Genomic DNA, 15,787 nt, shown 5'->3' on the forward strand with positions numbered 1-15,787 from the left:
CTTCTGCTGCTTTTCAGCGAAATGTGAGCCCGTAAAGACAGTGTTTAATGGGCCTCCCAGCAGAAAAAAAAGAAACAGAATTTGATATCACATTTAAAAAAAAAAAAAATAAAAATTGTCAGCTGCCCCCTGGTTCTGCATCGATCCCAGTGCAGTCCTTGAGTCAAACTAGTTCTGAATGGAAGGCATTTACATGGTTCTTAGGACAGAGGTTTCACATGTCCTCCCTGGAGGGCTCTGCATACAGTACTGTTTATTTCTATGCCTTGGCCTAATTGGTCCACAAGGTAGTTAATCTGATGCATTATTTATGTTTCGGCATGGCATGATGCATTTTTTTTTAATGAATACAGGCCACGAACAGCTGAAATCTTTCGAGGTATCGTCGTCTGGAAAGAACACTGAAGCATACTTTTGATTACTGTAAAACGAAAGGAAGAGTTTCGATCAGAAACGTGGGAATGGACATTGGCAGTGATGTTTAAGGATGCAAGCGAGGATAACACTCATGCATCACTAAGTATGTCCGCAGTTAAGGTTTCCACTTGGACATGAGAGAGCCAGCTTTCATTGTAGGTTGTGGATTTACCCCTGAGAGGGTGAATAACATGGTTAACCCAGGGCTGTATGGTACCCTGGTGTTCATTGCACTTACACACACACACACACACACACACACACACACACACACACACACACACACACACACACACACACACTGTCTGAAACCACTTGTTCTAAGCGGGGTCGCGTCAAACCGGAGCCTAACCCAGCAACACAGGGCGCAAGGCTGGAGGGTAGGGGACACACCCAGGACGGGATGCCAGTCCATCGCAAGGCACCCCAAGTGAGACTCGAACCCCAGACCCACCAGAGGGCAGGACCTGGCCAAACCTGCTGCATGACCGTGCCCCCCCCAGTTGCACTTATATTTAGATTTATTTGTTGTGACTTCCAATCAACTCTGCGTAGTGTTATCACTTGCAGGCTGCACAACATGACTGGAGCCACTATATGACAGTGCAGGATGTCGCCCCACCTGCTGCTTCAGGTGTAAATGAGGCACTAATTGAAAGGCAACTTTAAAATCTTGAGGGCTGAGGGCCCTTTGTGGTAGACACGCTAATCATTAAAAGAAAACTTTGGGAAAAAAAAAACAGTGTTTTGACTCATTTTATATTCCATTGAAAGCCCTCAAGATTCGTTATCGTACAGCGGTGGTTATTAAAGCAGTGGTTATTAGAAAGTTTTAAAATAAACTTTATATGTATATACAAGATATATATAATAAAAAGCCATCGTGGGAGAACTCGGACACGGTTTCTTTAGAGATCGGTTTATCCGTGTTCTCCGGCTGCTGTGGAATTGTGGGTAGAGTATGGCATTTCGAGCAACAGACATTGTGTACGGGTCCTTTAGGCTTGTTTTTACAGCCTGCAAGCCACACGGCATGGTAAAGTGTGACATGATGTAACCCGGGGTGACCAGCGTGGCCATGAAGTGAAGATGGGGAGTGCAGTGTGCACTGCGGTCCTCCCTCCCCCATCCTGGAGTCATTTCTGTCCAAGTCGAAGGCCTTTGCCTGTTTATTGTCTGCATGTGCTTGAGTTCTGTGTAGCAGAAAGTCTAATCATACACAGATCAATAATTGGTAAAATTAGGCGGCCTAATGCGTCTGACAGGAACATAATGTGTGCCATGTGAGCTCAGCGTAGGCACTGCCCTCCAGCTGCTTGCCTGCCGTGCATCAAATGCAAGGTATGCTTCTCATAAGGCTTGTCTGCACTCAAAGGGCATGGATGACAGCTCAAAGCTGAGCCTCGGCAACATGTGACTTGAAACAGTTTGCTCAACCCAAGGAATTCTTTTTGCCTCCTGCAGTTCTTACGTAATCATCACATGCTAGCACGCAACTTACTGCTCTGCGTCCCCTTCGAGCGGGACGGCCAGCCGTTCGGACGGAGCGGCTCGGCTCAAGCGCCCGCCGGCCTCAAGGTTACAACAGCAGGGCCCCTGCAGCGAAGCCCAATTTACCTAAACTCTGCACCCCGTGATTTCCTCTGCTGGCTTAGGCCTAAAAATTGCAGCCTTTTGTGGGGAACTCAAAGATTTGCGCTTCCGCTAATCTCTTCCCGTGTGCGAATAGGTGCAGAGTGTTGCTATCTAGCTCAGGTTGCGTGTTTACAAGTTGCAGGCAGAGTGCCTCTCTGAGGGAGGTTAAACGCAGTTGTGCCTGGGACTCGGGCGGAGAGAACATCCGAGCGAAAGCGAGGAAACCCGCCATATGGCCTGTTTTGCGATACCGTGTTTGTTTGGGGTTTTTTTTTTTTTTTCTGAAAATAAAATGCTTGTTGAATTGAGTGCGAAACGGCGCAGGTTTTGTTCGGTAGCCGGCATGCAAAACAGGGAGCGGAGTGGAGTCTGTTTAGGGCTCTCGTTCGTCGCGTTTACTTGCACGATCCCTGGCTCCGTTATCGGTCCGGCTGCTCGCGGTTCATTACTCAGCGCTGATGTGGCAGAGCCTGGGCCTCGCTGTCCTGTCCTGCCTCCAAGAGCTCTTGCGGAGCAGCCCGAAGCTGGTGCACCTGCAGACACCACTTGGCCAAATGTATTTATTTACTCATCCGCCACATGAGAAAAACAGATACAGAGGAAAATCTGTGCAGGACATGCGATCGTCTTCAGATTCGGTCTCTCCTGGCAAATTTCTTTTCTTTTTTTTATTTTTCCTCATGGAAAATTTGCTTGTGGGCTTGCAGCTCAGTATTAATACACGGTATGAAATGGGAAGTCCACCCAAACGTGTTAAGAACACAGGTTACGAAGACCTATCACAGCGCTATACAAAGCCCAGATGTGAAAATGTGAGTTTTTCTCTTTAAACGTATATAAGGCCTTTCTTCCGTCCTCTTTCAGCTGCTAACCATCCCTTCAGCCAGGCTTTGAAAATGGCACCATGAAGACGGAGGGGAGGGGGGGGGGGGTGTCAGACAATGAATGAATCCATCACGCAATGACGCATAAAGCAAACCTCCCTCCTGCTGTATCCAATCCTGTGTTTCCCTTTGACAGATGGGCTGCACTGCTACAGCCACATATGCTCTGATGCTGGTTGCAGAAATGGTAACCATTATTTTTAACCTTTGTTTAGCTGGCGCCCTTGTCCAAGGAGGCGCACGGTGTTAGCTGAGGAGCTTTGCAATGATTTACCCATTTATACAGCAGGGTATTCTCAGCGCATCAGTTCAGGGTTAGTACCGAGGTCAAGGGTGCTGCAGCAGGAGTGGGATTCAAACTGAGGGATTTGGGATGGCAAGACGACGGCTCTAAGCGCAGCGCTACATACTGGCCAGCGGCGGGATCGCGCTCACTGGACGGGGAACCGCTGTAGGTATGAGGTGGGAGGTGGTGAGGCTCTTGCCTCTTTATCTTTGCGCGCAGGTGCTGACCTTTCTGCCGTCAGCAGACGACGTGTGACGTGAGTCCCGGGTCGCGTGTGGTCGATCCCCCTTTCCACACACACGTATGTGTACAGGAGGAGGTGCAAGGGGAGTGGTTTTCTCCTCCCTCCCCTCGAGCCATAGGTGTCGTCCAAATTACCGAGCACAAAAGTCCGTCGGAACCACACGCCCCATATGGGACACGGGGAACCGGAGCCTAATCCGGCACACAGGGTGTAAGGTCGGAGGGGGAGGGGACATACCCAGGACCGGATGCCGGTCCGTCGCAAGGCACCCCAAGCAGGGCTTGAACCCCAAACCCACCGAAGAGCAGGACCAGGACCAACCCACTGCACCACGACACCCCCTTAAGCACAAAAGTACCTTGCAGCAAATGCCTTCTACTGAGGTTAGCTCTGGATGTCTGTGGGGTTGCTGAGGCTTTGTTGCACATTGTGTGTGTGTGTGTGTGTGTGTGTGTGTGTGTGTGTGTGTGTGTGTGTGTGCATGCATGCGGGCCTCTACATGTTTGTACACTGAAGACAGACCCCAGCCCCTTCCGATCCCGAACACCCATGCGTCCACTTTTGAGGGTCTTGTTGTTTTGTCCCTGGATACACGACTCCAAGCAAGAAGCTCAAGAATTTGAATCCTGCATAAAAGAATTTTGCTCCCTCAAAGCACTGATTTGCATACCAAAAGGCTGAAGTCAGGGTCGGGTGTTATAGTTAAATTGGACCGAGAGCGGCAGGAGACTGGGTCGATCGCCTTGTCCTTATGTAATCTCTGAAGAATGTACAAATCTCCCCTTCCTCTCTGTTTTTCGCCACACCGTATGGTTAAGCCCCTCTCAAGCGTAGGTCCAACGCCGAAGATAGAGCTACAGCCTGCCGATCACACACAATGAAGGCCGCGTCTCAAAGCTGCCCCTGTTGGAAGCTTTTTCTCACACTCCTCCGAAAGGTTCGAGCGCAGGGAGTAACTAACTGTTGATGTCGCCCGACGCGAATTCACGAGGATGCTCCAGCACGTGTGTCTTAAGTTGCGACGTCCAAGAAATGAAGTTATCGGCCCAGTTTGGAAGCGTAGGCTCTTGATCGTTTAAAGATTTATTGCTCGTGCTTCTCGTATTGTGATTTTTGTCTTCTGCGAGATTTTGCCTTTTTTTTTTTATTTTTTTTTTTTTTTTGTTTTCCAGAAATGGTTAGAAAAATTGAAATGTTCCGCATCCTCATCTATGGTTATCGCGCAAAAGCTTTGCTCACCTTTTAGGGAAACCTTGACTTTGTGGAATAAATTTACCTGCACCGAGCGGCTATATATCTTTTAAATTTATAACGCAGACGCTGGCTTTGCTACGAATATAAATATTGCAGAACAGGGTAAGAATGACTAATGAGATTATAACAAGTAGAACTGGTTATTAGATATATTTAACACATGAAATCCCATTTTTTGGGCTCCGCTCTGTCCATGTGCAAAGTCATATAAATTATTTATTTACTCAGATGTTACTGCGAAATCAAGCATATTTCATAACAGCTCACAGTGGGTGGGTAGAACAGAAGATGAAGGCCCTCGAATGTTGATACTAGAGAGTTTATTTTAAAAAGTTGGCTGTGCCACCCTGTGAGCCTACATGTGTTTGTCGGGACACTCATTCCCAGCATCCTGCTGGGTTTTTCCACACATGCTCAGAAGTGGGACAGGCCTTGGCACACATGAGCGTTGTGGGGTATGGTTCTGCTCCCTGGCACTGCTTACTATAGACTGGGATGCACGTGAGCAAAACGTTTTGGGGTCAGAACCCCATCCGCTACGGTCTCTGCGTGCATGTCCAGCCGTATACCGCACTCTCCGTGCTCTACACATAAATTCTCAAGCTATTCCTGAAGCTGGTAGTGTAGTGGTTAGCGCTGCCAATTCCGGATCTGAAGGTCACTGGTTTGAATCCCACCTACTACTGCGGTATCCTCGAGTAAGGTGTTTGTTCTAAATTGCTCCAGTAAGTATTACCCAGCTGTATAAATTGATCATTCTAAGTTGCTCTGGAAAAAAGAGTCAGTTAATTGGAAATTTCTTAGTATTTGACCGCCTTACGGGGAGTTGAGACAATAACGACTCGCAGAAAGTCCACTGGGTACTTTTTTCTTTAATATAAAACAAAGTTTGAAGTTTCCATCTGCTGTATAGTGTTCTTTTTTTTTTTTTTTGCAGGGCATGCTGACCTCTGTTGCTCTCATTCGTATTATTTCTCTGAGTCCGTGTGCCAAAATCACAGGAAATCTCAGGGAGGTCGTATAAGTCAATGGAAAGTGCTGGTAGTGCAGTGGTTAGTGCTACTGTCTTTGAATCTGAAGGTCACAAGTTTGATCCTCACCTCCATCTGTAGGATGCTTGATTAAGGTACTTATCCTAAATTGCTCCAGTAAATTTACCCAGCTGTATAAATGGGTAAATAATTGTAACCTTATCATTGTAAGCTGATTTAGAGAAAAGCATCAGATAAATGAGTAAATGTAAACAATTCCTGCAATAAAGTACACACTAATGATGAAATACATACACACTGTCTGAACTGCTTGTCCTATACAGGGTTGCAGGGAACTGGAGCCTAACCCAGCAACTCAGGGCATAAGGCTGGAGGGGGAGGGGACACACCCAGAACAGGACACCAGTCTGTTGCAGGGCACCCCAAGCAGGACTTGAACCCCAGCCCCACCGGAGAGCAGGACCCAGTCCAACCCACTTCACCACTGTGCCCCCCAATGATGAAATAATTTCAAATAAAAAATAGAACCTGTTCTGAAGCTTAAACGAGCTTCACCGTGTTTATCGAAGGATGCTGCATTTAAGGTGCTTAACGAGACGCGTTCGTCCGCAACGAAAGGCCTGTTGGCCCTGATCCGGGAAAGAAGTGGTTAAGGAACAGCGAGCGGAGAACAGCAATGACATTTAGAGGAAGAAATGACAAAATGAGTAGTTTGTTATGGCATACCTCTGATGAAATTAGGCCTACAAATGGAATCCTTGAGCATTCAGATAAAGACGTACATTTCCCCCCAAAGTGAGAAGCCTGTCTTTGAAGATAAAGGGCTAAATGAAAGAGGGGAATAATTTGGTCGTCTCCGCTGACGCCCTGAATGGGCCGTGAAGAGTCTCGCAGCTCACGTAGCTGACGATAAGAGGATCCTGACACTCCTGTCGCCGCAGACCTCACCGAGCTCCGGTGCCGCGCTCCGGCAAAAAGCGGCGCCGCGATCGCAGGGTGCCGGAACCGCTTCCCGACGTGGCCTCGACTCGGAGGACGAAAAAACATTCAGCAGATAACCTGGGAAGAAAAAAAAAAAAAAGTGTTGGATTGCTCTTCGTTTTGTCCCTGTGACATTCTCGCCTCGAGAAAGCCAGAAATTCGTTGTCACATTGAAGCAAAGTCTTACAATACCCACATGGCTGGCTTCAGAATTACGTAAAGTACATGTATGTGTTACGGTGAAACGGAACCTCTTTATGCAAGCCGTTTTCCCCCACATATAGCCTATCCCTCATACTAATAAAAGCGTGCGGTTAGTTAAGATGTCCAGGGCTGTTAGCGCCTTCTGTTGTCAGAAAGAGGAACTGCACCTCCGCGGATGGCGGCGCTCTCCCCGGCTTGTGCAGACAGATGTTGAGCGCAGCTGTAACGGGGTAGGAGAAAAAGGCAATATTTAGAAAACATCACGGCGACTATGAAGCGATCGGAATGGGAAGTGACCGACTTCTGTGCAAATTCGCTCAGGCGATACGGTCACTGCATTGCATTCATTATCTGTTGTGGAAGAAAATAAAGAGATAATGTGACGAAACAATAACACACACACACACACATTTTCAGAACCGCTTGTCCCATACGGGGTCACGGGGAACCGGAGCCTACCCGGTAACACAGGGCGTAAGGCCGGAGGGGGAAGGGGACACACCCAGGACAGGACGCCAGTCCGTCACAAGGCACCCCAAGCGGGACTCGAACCCCAGACCCACTGGAGAGCAGGACTGCGGTCCAACCCACTGCGCCACCGCACCTCCCTTTCAACAATAACATTAATATGAAAAAAGTATTAAAAACTGTTTCTGCTTTGAACAGTGGGCTTAGTAGAGGGTGTGCAGGTTCATGAGGAAATGAGAAGCTGAAGGTTAATCCCATTCCTAGTGCCACTGTACAGCGGGGGAGTGGGGGGGGGGGAGCAACTTACTATTATAAAAACAGTTAAAAAAAAAAAATAATACTGTGCAGCTCCCAGATTCAAGAATTTCCACATTTTAGCAAGAGTGGTCTTTTCCGAAGGGTGGAGGTTTTGACTGGGGAGCTCTTGAACCTAAAGCCTGTTCCACACTAAATTCCTTGTCCTGGGGAGGGGCTGAACACCATATGTATTAACAGCGCAGCAGAGGCCCTTCCTTCTAACCCAAGGAATCCCACAGCCGGTGACCGACATCCCTCTCTGCGTGCCGTGGAGTCGAGCGAAGTGTGTAAAGGCAGGTCCCAAACAACAGTGCTCGTGCCCCCTGGAGCGAGCAGAGGCCTCCCCGTGGTGGGGTTGATCTCGGACGGAGCTCGACGGCAGCAGCACGTGAAAGGGAGCTGAAGAGGCCTGGCGGGGGGGTGGCCGGGCGGCAGACAGCCCGCTCTTACGGGCTCGTCCCGACTTCCTGCTGGCCTCATCGGGAAACCGCTGCGTGCTCATGTTGGTGTACATCATCATTATCATCATCATCATGCACGCAGAACACTCGGTAAACACACACGTGAGTGCATTTGCATGGAAATCGCAAAGTTCCTGGAAAGCGCTGATCCCAGCGCGCATCGGACACGCTCCGCATGTTCAGTCATCACGGACAAACAGCAAAAAAAAAATCTTGATGTTTTTGCCCCTGTGGTCGAGTGGAACTCCTTCCTCTCCGTTTGTTCCCCTCCCCTTTGTCATTGCTACGAATTATGCAAATTCATGCAAATTGCCCCACAATATCGGACTTCAGTTGAGTAAACTTTGCGTTAATCTATCCGTTTGGTTCATGTTCTGCATGCCTGCGCCAATTTTCTACTTTGCAGTGCTTTGCCATCCACTTCAGCGTCCATCATGTCTAATACAAAGCAAATTAGCACGGGCCGGTTACCACCTGCAGTCCAGCAGCGTTCGAATCGTACAACACAGCTCAGGCTCTTCGGGCTTCCATGGTGGGGCAAAGCCGTGTAAACGGTGTCGTAGAAACGAAGAATCCCTCTTTTTGTTTTTTTTTTCTTTTAACACAGCCACGCTGTATGTATTAGGGAAACTCTGAACTGTCGAATTCAAATGTGAACTTGAAAAGGTCAGCGGTTCAGCCCAAATATGATTAATGGAAGCCCTCTCGCGGCATCGGTGTCTCGTGACGAGAGAGAGGGCTGGATGTGTTTTTAACCTTCCTGTAATCTAATGGTGGGGGGGCTCATGGAAAGGTGCAAACCGATGCTTCTCCAGTATCCAGCAGTCCCCTCAGATGATCCAGTTTTCTCACGGTTTCTGTTTCTGCTGATGCAAAGTGAGCGGGGGGTTGGGGGAGGCTGGACTGCCGGCGATGACAGTATCAGATCCTGACACCCCCCAGCTTTCAACACCGTCCCTGCTTCTGGCAGCGCTCATCCTGCCGGAACAGTTACGACCAAATGGCTTCCTCTTCCCGTTGAGCGTTTCCCTTCGTGGCGCTCGGCCTTGACCTTTGACCTCAGCGACCGGTGCGGATCTCCTGAGCGGGGCTGCACACCGCGCACTGTCTCTGAGAAGTACCTGTCACTGCTGGTGCTGATGTTCTAAGGGCGCATGGAGGTAAAGTAGCCTACCATACAGGATGTTAACACCCGCGCAGACAGCAAGTAGAAAGCAGGCGCTTCCGCGTGACGCGTGTCGCGAAAAGAAGAGCGACACTTTCACCGCGCAGACTGGATTTTGATGGAAACACTCCAAGCCGACGCTGTATGATCTCGGAAATGATTCGGCTTCACCCGCGGGCTTTCCTTAGACTCTAGTCGTGTTTTGTGCAAATTTCCGTGCTACTCACTGGGAGAACAGTTTCCTGGTATCGCGATCGCTGGTTGGCTCCGCCCCGCCAACCCCTCCGGACCTCTTCCTTGCAGTAGTCCTAAAGTTTCCTTCTTTTCGGCCTTCGCAGGTGGAGTTGTCGGACAGCACCAGCCACACCATCACCGATGCCTACGCGGGGAAGGAGTACATCATCCAAGTGGCAGCCAAGGACATGGAGATCGGCACCTGGAGCGACTGGAGCGTCGCCGTGCACGCCACACCCTGGATGGAGGAGCCCAAGCAAATCACCTCCACCACCGAGGCAGAGGTCATCGTAGGTGAGCACCTCGCCAAGCTCCCCAGAGCCAGCATCTCCACACTGATCCAGCCCACAACTTATGCAACACAGACTCCTCAAACCAGGCCTGGGTTCTTGAGGACTTAACACATTTGGCGATATTGGCTCAGTGCTGCCCCTGCTGGCCGGCCCGTGTTTTCCCGCCTCCCGGAACGAGGGCAGCTGCGCAGCTAGTTAAGAGCAGATGTCTGTTCTGTCAACTCGGGTTTTGCTGAAGAATTCTGGAGTAAACTAAGCATGCATAATCCAATAAAACTGAGCGGCATCCTATAAACAGAATCAAGTAAAATATTCCAGGCTATTTAAAAGAATTATTGAACCCAATTACCGTTGTCCGTTTGCATGTATTGGATAGTGTGATCATACCCGATTTATTAACCCCTCCATTCACCTATTTATAGACACTGATATCCCAAAGTAGATCTATATTCTCTGTTATGTATGTTGACATAACAGCTATGGGTGTATTAGTCACTGTGCTGTAATTCTTCCACTGCACATTTGAATTTTTTTTTACTTTTGAGGGCAGCGTAAAGTTTCTCTCCCCAGTGTTTTTTTTTTTTTTTTTTTTTTTTTTTTAAATTCAGCTGAGGTTTATTCACTGACTAAAAACAAAAGGTCAGAAGAAATTCAAAGTTTGAGCTCTAAACATGGGGGAACAGGTAGCACGGCGACTAGAGATGTCACCTTGCAATTGGGACAGCTTGATTTGAATCCCACTCCTGCACTAATACCCTTGAACAAGGGTAAAGAACGCTGTATAAATGTGTAAGTAGCTTAGTACAGCATCCCTGACTTGTAAGAAGAAAATCCTCAGATGCATTGAAAGTAATAAGCATATAGCACCGAGTTTACAACATTTCAGCTGAAAGTAGTTTTGTTTCACTCACCATGGTGCCATGTACTCTGTTTTGCTCTCAGTAAGTCCTTTGATGCCATGTTCTCTGCCTGCATTTTGTTTGGCTAAATGGCAGCAGCATCGTCCTGGAAACCGGCTGCGCGATTGGACGTTTGAATGTGTTGAGGCCCTGTTGCTGCAGAACTCGCTCAGAAATGCTGATTACACAGCTGATTCCATAACTGGAAATGTAAGGCCATTTTCCACTGGCGAAAAATATCTAATTGGTTTGTCCAGCTGCATTGTGCAGCAAACGACATCAAACGTGCGCGGAGCGATCCCGGGCCGTTCCCGCAACACTCGTGCCGTTCTTCTCATTTTCTGCGGCCGAATTAGGTATTCAGCTCGGCTCTCTGCGAACGGATCAAACGGCAACCTTCTCGAAAGCGACGCGATATCCCGCAAACGTCTCCGTGCGGCACGTTCCCGAGACCGAGCAGTAAAGGGAGCCTCGAACCAGCTCCGTCAGAAGGCATCGGCGGTGTAACGGAGCGTGGCTCTTCCTCCTCCCGCTAATGGGCCCACAACTGACAATAATTAGATACAAGGCACAGAGAAACCTTAATTTCGCAAACTTTTTCGGGAGCATGATGAAACAGCGTGTTATTTATTCATGTTTGCACAGCTGCCTTTTGACAGCGGCACTCCGCCAAGAGAGCACAGAGCAGCGGCTCCTTCACGTTTTTCAGAGAGGAGAGCCGTAACGGAGTGGACCGATCTGTGGAATCCGTAATCCCGCGTGGAATATGTGGGAAGTTAACAAATGGGAGTTTCTGAGCCAAAGGTCGCGTTTTCTCAGCCACCATGTGTAGGACTGGTCTCGGCCTTGCATACCCAGGCATCGGCGTGTGCTGATCACTGCGCACACGGCTGCATTCGCATTATGCACGTTATGCAGCATGTACGCAGTCAGACCTATGAGGAAATGACTAAGTGTATCCGACTGGTCCCAGGATCCCAGAGTGGAAATAGTGTCCATTAGTGTGACATTGACAAAATATACTGTTTGTATTCACTATTATTCTGTTAATGGTTTTCTTCCCCCTCAAGTCGATTGAATGTGTTTCATAGAGTTGAGCTTTGATTTGTTTTTTTTTTTTTTTTGAATGTATGTTCTACTGTGCTTCAGTAACCCCTGGCGGCACCTGTCGAGCCCGGTTTAGTGTTGCTGACACACCTCTTCTCCACTCAGAGACGACCCCGTCCGCGGCACCGCCGTCTGCAGAGCCCCAGTTGTCCGCAGCAGTGGACGGATGCTCCACCCTAGTCTGGTCACCATGCTTGCTCCTGGCATCTGCTTTGCTGTCAGTCATGTGGTGAGTAGTGGAAGGTGAACCTTCTCCATCGCACCTTCGTAGCACTCAACTGTGACGTTAAAGCCTCATTAAAAAGGCTGTACCAACCATGGTGGAGGATGATTTTTTTTTTTTTTTTTTAAGGGAAGCTCTTTTTTTTAGGGCTTTCCATATATGACATTTCACCATGCTCTTTTTCCTATCAAAAATAGAAAGCAACAGTTCAGTCCACTTTTGTTCTTATTCCACGAACAAAACCAAATTCAGCACTATGGAGCCATAATCAGAACTACAGGAATACTTTAATTTATTAAATTCATCAAATCCTGAAGATGGTGTGGATATCAAACTGTGCAGATTCAAGTGTGTAAATGTGTTTTATATCGTGCTGAAATCAAGGATTGGTAGTTATGTAGGAGTTTTACAATGATCTAGAGATATTTGGGGCAAAATTTTTGGGGGTTTATGGATGGGCTAGTAACAAATTATTATTCTCCCCATTTAAAAGAACTGCTCCAGGGTAATTCTCATTATTCTTTTGTATTGATCGGTTCTCCACAAGATGAGCAATTAACCAAGCAGGGATCTAATGAGCGCCTCATCTTTATTGTGAACAGCTTTCTAAAACTGCCCACAGCTACTAAAATGCACGCACATAACCTGAACAACCAACAGCTAAACTTCTGCTAATAGCACTGCTGTCTCCGAATCTTTCAATTAAATAAGTCATCGACACCTGTAGAATTTCATACTTTCCCCGTAATGCCCCACTCTCTTAAATTCTCTTAAAGCAGCAATCTAACATTCCTAACCAAAAGACTGAGAAATTTGCAGTCAGTCAACTACCGTACATTACTCTACTTCTGATTCACCTGCACAAGGAGCAAACTTCAACTTTTTGAACATGCTTAAATTTAGCTATAGTGCCATACGTCGAGCGGAGGTGGTGGAGAGCAGTGGTGCAGTGGATTTGACCGGGTCCTGCTCTCTGGTGGATCTGGGGCTCAAGTCCCAGTTGGGGTACCTTGTGATGGACCGGCGTCCCGTCCTGGGTGTGTCCCCTCCCCCTCCAGCCTTGCTCCCTGTGTTGCCGGGTTAGGCTCCGGCTCCCCGCGACCCCGCACGGGACAAGCGGTTTCAGACGATGTGCGATATGCGCGTGTGCCTTACTTCTATTTTGTTTCTGTATATTGAAAACTGAGTATGAAAAGCCAATCTAGAGTCATTAAATCAAAATTTCAAGCAGACAGTTTGTAAATTGAAGGATACCTGTATCCAGAACAATACAATCTTAGCAGTAAATTACTCTCCGACACAATTATTCTAGACTTTTGTTTTCACGGCGCAGTCCTCACAACACTTGAGGGACGTGCTTTTCTTTCACTTGTCCAGGAGTCCTCCTTGGTGCAGCGGATTTCCATTGAACAGCGCTTGCCGCGTCTCCGGCTTCCTGTTATATTATCAACACGGAGCTTCCTTCGTTTTCGGATGTATCGCTAATGAGAGGATAAATAATGAAACAGCTGTCTGCTGCGCATTCCTGAAATGCGACAACCCAGAACTGCCCGTTGTTCCAAGGTGGGAGGGCAATGAGTTATGCGGGGAGCGGAAACCTGCCGATCCCTACAGGTGTGCGAGCTGGAGCGGTGCAAGGTAAAAGGGGGTAAATGGAAGGGAGGACGGGGACGTGCGCATCTGCAGCTACCCAGGTCCCCTGAGCAGGGCCAAGAGCCGTGAGGAGAGGCCACCGTAAATCTCAGCGCTGGAAGTGCACGCCTCTCCCTGACATTTCAGTCACAAATGAGTTATTGATGCAGGAAGGCGTGCTACTCTGCTGACCTGTACATTGTGTCACGGGAGATAAAACTGCAAGTTCGTGTACTTTAAACCCCTGGAACTTCATACCCTTGTTGCCAATGTCATCTTCCGTCCGAAGGAACTTTCTCGTTCTAAGGTTTTACAGTGTGAAATATTGATTTGAAGTAGAGCGGAAGCGACTTTGGCGGTGAAGGAAGTGGAGATCAGTGAATAATTTAAGTGTGTAAGTAGTACTTACAAAGGCTCATCCATTTGGCTAATTATAGAAATAATCATTTATTTTAGTGTTAGATTCCCTGATACAGCCAAGTTATAACAACAAGAAACATCTTAATTGCAAGTCTAATTTCTTCCCCATTATTCCTCAGTAGTGGCACAGTGCTGCAACGTTCACATAATTCCGCAGCGTTAATAAATCCTGTTTGCAGATACGAGGGTATTGTTTTGCTGCGTAATTACATTTGCTTGTCTCTCTCGCTCTCCCCGTTCCGCAGATGTGTACGTTTCATTCCTGTGGAAGAAAGTCGAGGAGCGTCTCTTTCTATTTTGCACATGTTAATGGATATCGTGCATTGATAATTTAATTGAAATTTCTCGCGAAGAAAACGACGAAAGACTGACGGATGAGGAAAATGAAAATTTCTACAAAAAGTAAAACAAAAAACAAAAACACTACACAGACACAGGACGATGGTCCGGGGAAGCAAAAGATTTGAGGGAACTTTTGACTGAAAAGACACATTTGTCTGGCAGCACAAGAACAAACATCTTCTGGGCTTTTTTTTTTCCATTTTCTTTTTTTTTTTTTTTTTTTAATTTTTTATTTTAATCAGTTGGTGTGTTGGTTGCTTTTGATACTTCAAATTAGCGAAACGGTTCCGGAGGCCCCACTGGACACTGGATGAACGTCATTCTTTGCAGCTACATACAGCTAACTTGCCATGCCAAAGACTTGTCTTGGACACACTTTCCCAGAATCCTCGGCTTCCCGGTGCCTGTGCCTGTGTAGCAAGGAGGAATCCCAGAGCGCCAATTCCAGGAACCTGCATCCTGCAGCAAGGAGAGAGGACTAACCTTTTTTTGGGGGAAATTAGTGATTATTTCCTATGTTGCTTTAAATTTTTTTTTTTTTTAAATTTTTTTTTTTGTTATGTACGTTTACCACAGTAAATACAAAGCTGTTAATAAATCCAGCGTAACCGTGCTGAAAGCAACCGTATCCCATCATCTTGCGATGGACCGTTTTCAGCCGTTTCCGCCGGTTTTCACTTAGAAAGAGAGAATTTAGCCAATAAGGATAAGCTCTGTTTTGCTTTCAAATTCCATTGCATTTGCAGATGTGTTTTGCAGGATGTTACTTTAATAGCCAGTATCACAACTTAATATTATGTTATTCGAAAAACCTTGTTGCTCTTTATGTATTTGTTTATTATTAAATGAAATATACATATAGCATCTTAGCTTTACAGGCGCTCATAATTGCTTAATTCCCCCCGATCATATTTTGTAAACAATGATATGTATCTTTAACATGAAAAAAAAAGTTTATTATTTAATAATGTATGTATTAGCTTTAGATTCTTGTAACCGGTATCTGGGTTCTTTTTATAGATGTATATAAAATGAGAAGTTGTTCATTAAATGTGACCATTTCACAATGAAAGGCGCTTCATTTCATTCGTAATTATTCCTATCATCACCAATCATTTATTAAGGAGCTGACCGATGACTGGAAAATGTATATTTAAATGATTTTATATATGTTTGATGTACGACACACACCTATACACGTGTGTGTGGGTGTATATATATTTAAATTATTAATTATATAAATTAAATTTATTTAAATATATAATTTAACTGTTAAGATGTACAGTTTTCTGGAATTGCCTGTTTCTTGTGATGGAAAAGCATCAGTGATTCCTTTCATGAAGATGTTC

General features: G+C 46.8%; 1 protein-coding gene across 2 annotated transcripts in view; it reads left to right on the plus strand.

The window, feature by feature from the left end:
- Positions 1-15,412, plus strand: part of cntfr (ciliary neurotrophic factor receptor) — a 137,790-nt gene extending 122,378 nt beyond the window's left edge. Inside the window, exons 7-9 of one of the 2 annotated variants that reach the window (XM_018750889.2) lie at positions 9,627-9,816; positions 11,927-12,050; positions 14,342-15,412. In XM_018750889.2, the coding sequence (XP_018606405.1) occupies positions 9,627-9,816; positions 11,927-12,050; position 14,342 (315 nt within the window). In that variant the 3' untranslated portion in view covers positions 14,343-15,412. Of the gene's footprint in view, positions 1-9,626; positions 9,817-11,926; positions 12,137-14,341 lie in introns of those variants that run through there. The other variant, XM_018750883.1, reaches the window with a different exon arrangement.
- The last annotated feature ends 375 nt before the right edge of the window (positions 15,413-15,787 follow it).

This window comes from Scleropages formosus, chromosome 6 (assembly GCF_900964775.1).
Source record: "Scleropages formosus chromosome 6, fSclFor1.1, whole genome shotgun sequence".
Lineage (NCBI taxonomy): Eukaryota > Metazoa > Chordata > Actinopteri > Osteoglossiformes > Osteoglossidae > Scleropages > Scleropages formosus.